This window comes from Austrofundulus limnaeus, unplaced genomic scaffold (assembly GCF_001266775.1).
Source record: "Austrofundulus limnaeus strain Quisiro unplaced genomic scaffold, Austrofundulus_limnaeus-1.0 Scaffold1559, whole genome shotgun sequence".
Taxonomy (NCBI): domain Eukaryota; kingdom Metazoa; phylum Chordata; class Actinopteri; order Cyprinodontiformes; family Rivulidae; genus Austrofundulus; species Austrofundulus limnaeus.
In genome coordinates, this window is record NW_013953961.1 from 15,118 (window position 1) to 17,558 (window position 2,441).

Consider the following 2,441-nt stretch of genomic DNA (forward strand, 5'->3'; position numbering starts at 1 on the left):
GATGTGACCTGGATGTGACCTGGATGTGACCTGGATGTGACCTGGATGTGACCTGGATGTGACCTGGATGTGACCTGGATGTGACCCAGGTGTGACCTGGATGTGACCCAGGTGTGACCTGGATGTGACCTGAATGTGACCCAGGTGTGACCTGTATGTGACCTGGATGTGACCTGAATGTGACCCAGGTGTGACCTGGATGTGACCTGAATGTGACCCACGTGTGACCTGGATGTGAGCTGGATGTGACCCAGGTGTGACCTGGATGTGACCCAGGTGTGACCTGGATGTGACCTGGATGTGACCCAGGTGTGACCTGGATGTGACCCGGATGTGACCTGGATGTGACCCGGATGTGACCTGGATGTGACCCAGGTGTGACCTGGATGTGACCCGGATGTGACCTGGATGTGACCCGGATGTGACCTGGATGTGACCCAGGTGTGACCTGGATGTGACCTGGATGTGAGCTGGATGTGACCCAGGTGTGACCTGGATGTGACCCAGGTGTGACCTGGATGTGACCTGGATGTGACCCAGGTGTGACCTGGATGTGACCCAGGTGTGACCTGGATGTGACCCAGGTGTGACCTGGATGTGACCTGGATGTAACCCAGGTGTGACCTGGATGTGACCCAGGTGTGACCTGGATGTGACCTGAATGTAACCAAGGTGTGACCTGGATGTGACCCAGGTGTGACCTGGATGTGACCCAGGTGTGACCTGGATGTGACCCAGGTGTGACCTGGATGTGACCTGGATGTGACCCAGGTGCAGACAGACAGGTAACAGCAGCACTCACCCGTTTCTCGTGGTTGGGGATGATGCAGCGGACGAAGTTGGGCTGGGTGTTGTGCAGCGTGGTCATCAGTTTGCTCAGAGACTCTTTGTACAGCTGACCCACCGTACGGAACATGCCCTTCTTGGATTTGGTGGAGCTGGGAGCAGAACTCTCAGACATCTTGGTGATGGTGTCCAGACCCACCACCCTGTCCACTGCAGGGAGACATGGACCAGCGTGTTACAGAGGGTTGGTCTACACCTGTCTGGACGTGTCTCTCAGGGGACTGACCATCCTTCCACAGGTCCTGGATGAAGCTGCTGGAGGAGTTGTTGAGCAGAGCCGTGACGTTGTCGTTCAGAGGGTCCATGTTCTTTGTCAGCCAGTTGGCTGCGTTATAATCCACCTGGAACCCAACACAAAGGTTCTGTGAGGTTCTCTTACAGACTTCATCTGAGACTTCAGGTTTCTCTTTAGATTGTTCTTTAAAGATCATTTGAAGGTTCTGGATCAGCGGTTCTCTGGACCTTYTGAAGGTCTCAGCTGTTCTGTGGCCTGTGGCTGTGTTGGGTTCCTCACCTTGCCGGCGTAGTGCAGCACGGTGAACATCAGCTTCTCTTTATGCTGTTTGGGTTTGGAGAACTTGACGTGACCTGTGTGGGTGTTGAGCAGTTTGTCCACGAAGGACTGATCCGTGGCTTTGGGGAACCAGCACTCCTCGTCCAGCAGGGCCAGGATACCTGGGGGGTTGTTCTGGAAAACAGCAGAGAGTCTTCAGGAAGCCCCTTTTTTCAGAAGGTTCCTGCTGAAGCTGCTGAAGATGTCAGGTGTGACTGAATTCATTCATTTTATAGAGTTTACCTGAGAAACATTCAGAACCAGCAGAACCAACAGAACTAAAGAACTATCAGAACTATTAGAACCATCAGACAGGCACCTTTAAATACTGAACTGAGGACCTAAAGTCTGCAGGGGAGACCCAGTTCTCCTTGTGGGGACCAAAGTCTGGTCCCCACGGGTACTGATACTGATTTTGGTAGGGGGTTAGGTGTGAATTGAGAAAATTCACCATTATTTAACCAGGCAAGTCCCGTTGAGATCTCAGATCTCTTTTTCAAGGGAGGCCTGGGCCTGAAGGCACCTATTGTACATGTTTTTAGGGGTGGGGGAAACCAGAGTACCTGAAGAAAACCCACACAAGCACGAGGAGAACATGCAAACTCCACACAGRAAGACCCCAGGTCTGAACCGGGGATCAAACCCAGGACTTTCTTGCTGTGGGGGGTCGGTGCTAACCACTGATCCACCGTGATGCAATGAACGGAAGTCAATGCAAAGTTCCCACACAGAGGTAGAAAACAAACGTGTGTGTGGGGTCTGGTATTCCCTACATTGTGGGGCAGTTTTTTGGCATACACACCTACTTGTGGGGACCTAATGTTACTTATTGGGACCTGACTGGTACTCATGGAGACCTGAATCTAGTCGCCATGAGGGGAAATTCCATTGGTGGGTTGGGGGTTGGGTTTAGGACCAAGGTGTGAATTAAGTTTAGGTTAGTCTTAGGGTTGGTGGTCAGGGTTAGGCTGTAGAAAATAATGGAAGTCAATGCCAGGTCCCCATAAAGATAGCTGTACCAGATTGTGTGTGTGTGTGTGTG

The 2,441-nt window shown here is 52.1% G+C and overlaps 1 protein-coding gene across 1 annotated transcript in view; it reads right to left on the reverse strand.

The window, feature by feature from the left end:
• The window catches only part of LOC106535776 (myosin-11), a gene marked incomplete at its 3' end in the record, with an annotated part of 32,105 nt that overhangs the window by 12,382 nt on the left and 17,282 nt on the right, over positions 1-2,441 (reverse strand). The window contains 3 exon segments of the mRNA XM_014032856.1: positions 768-996; positions 1,073-1,187; positions 1,361-1,534. Of these exon segments, the coding sequence (XP_013888310.1) occupies positions 768-996; positions 1,073-1,187; positions 1,361-1,534 (518 nt within the window).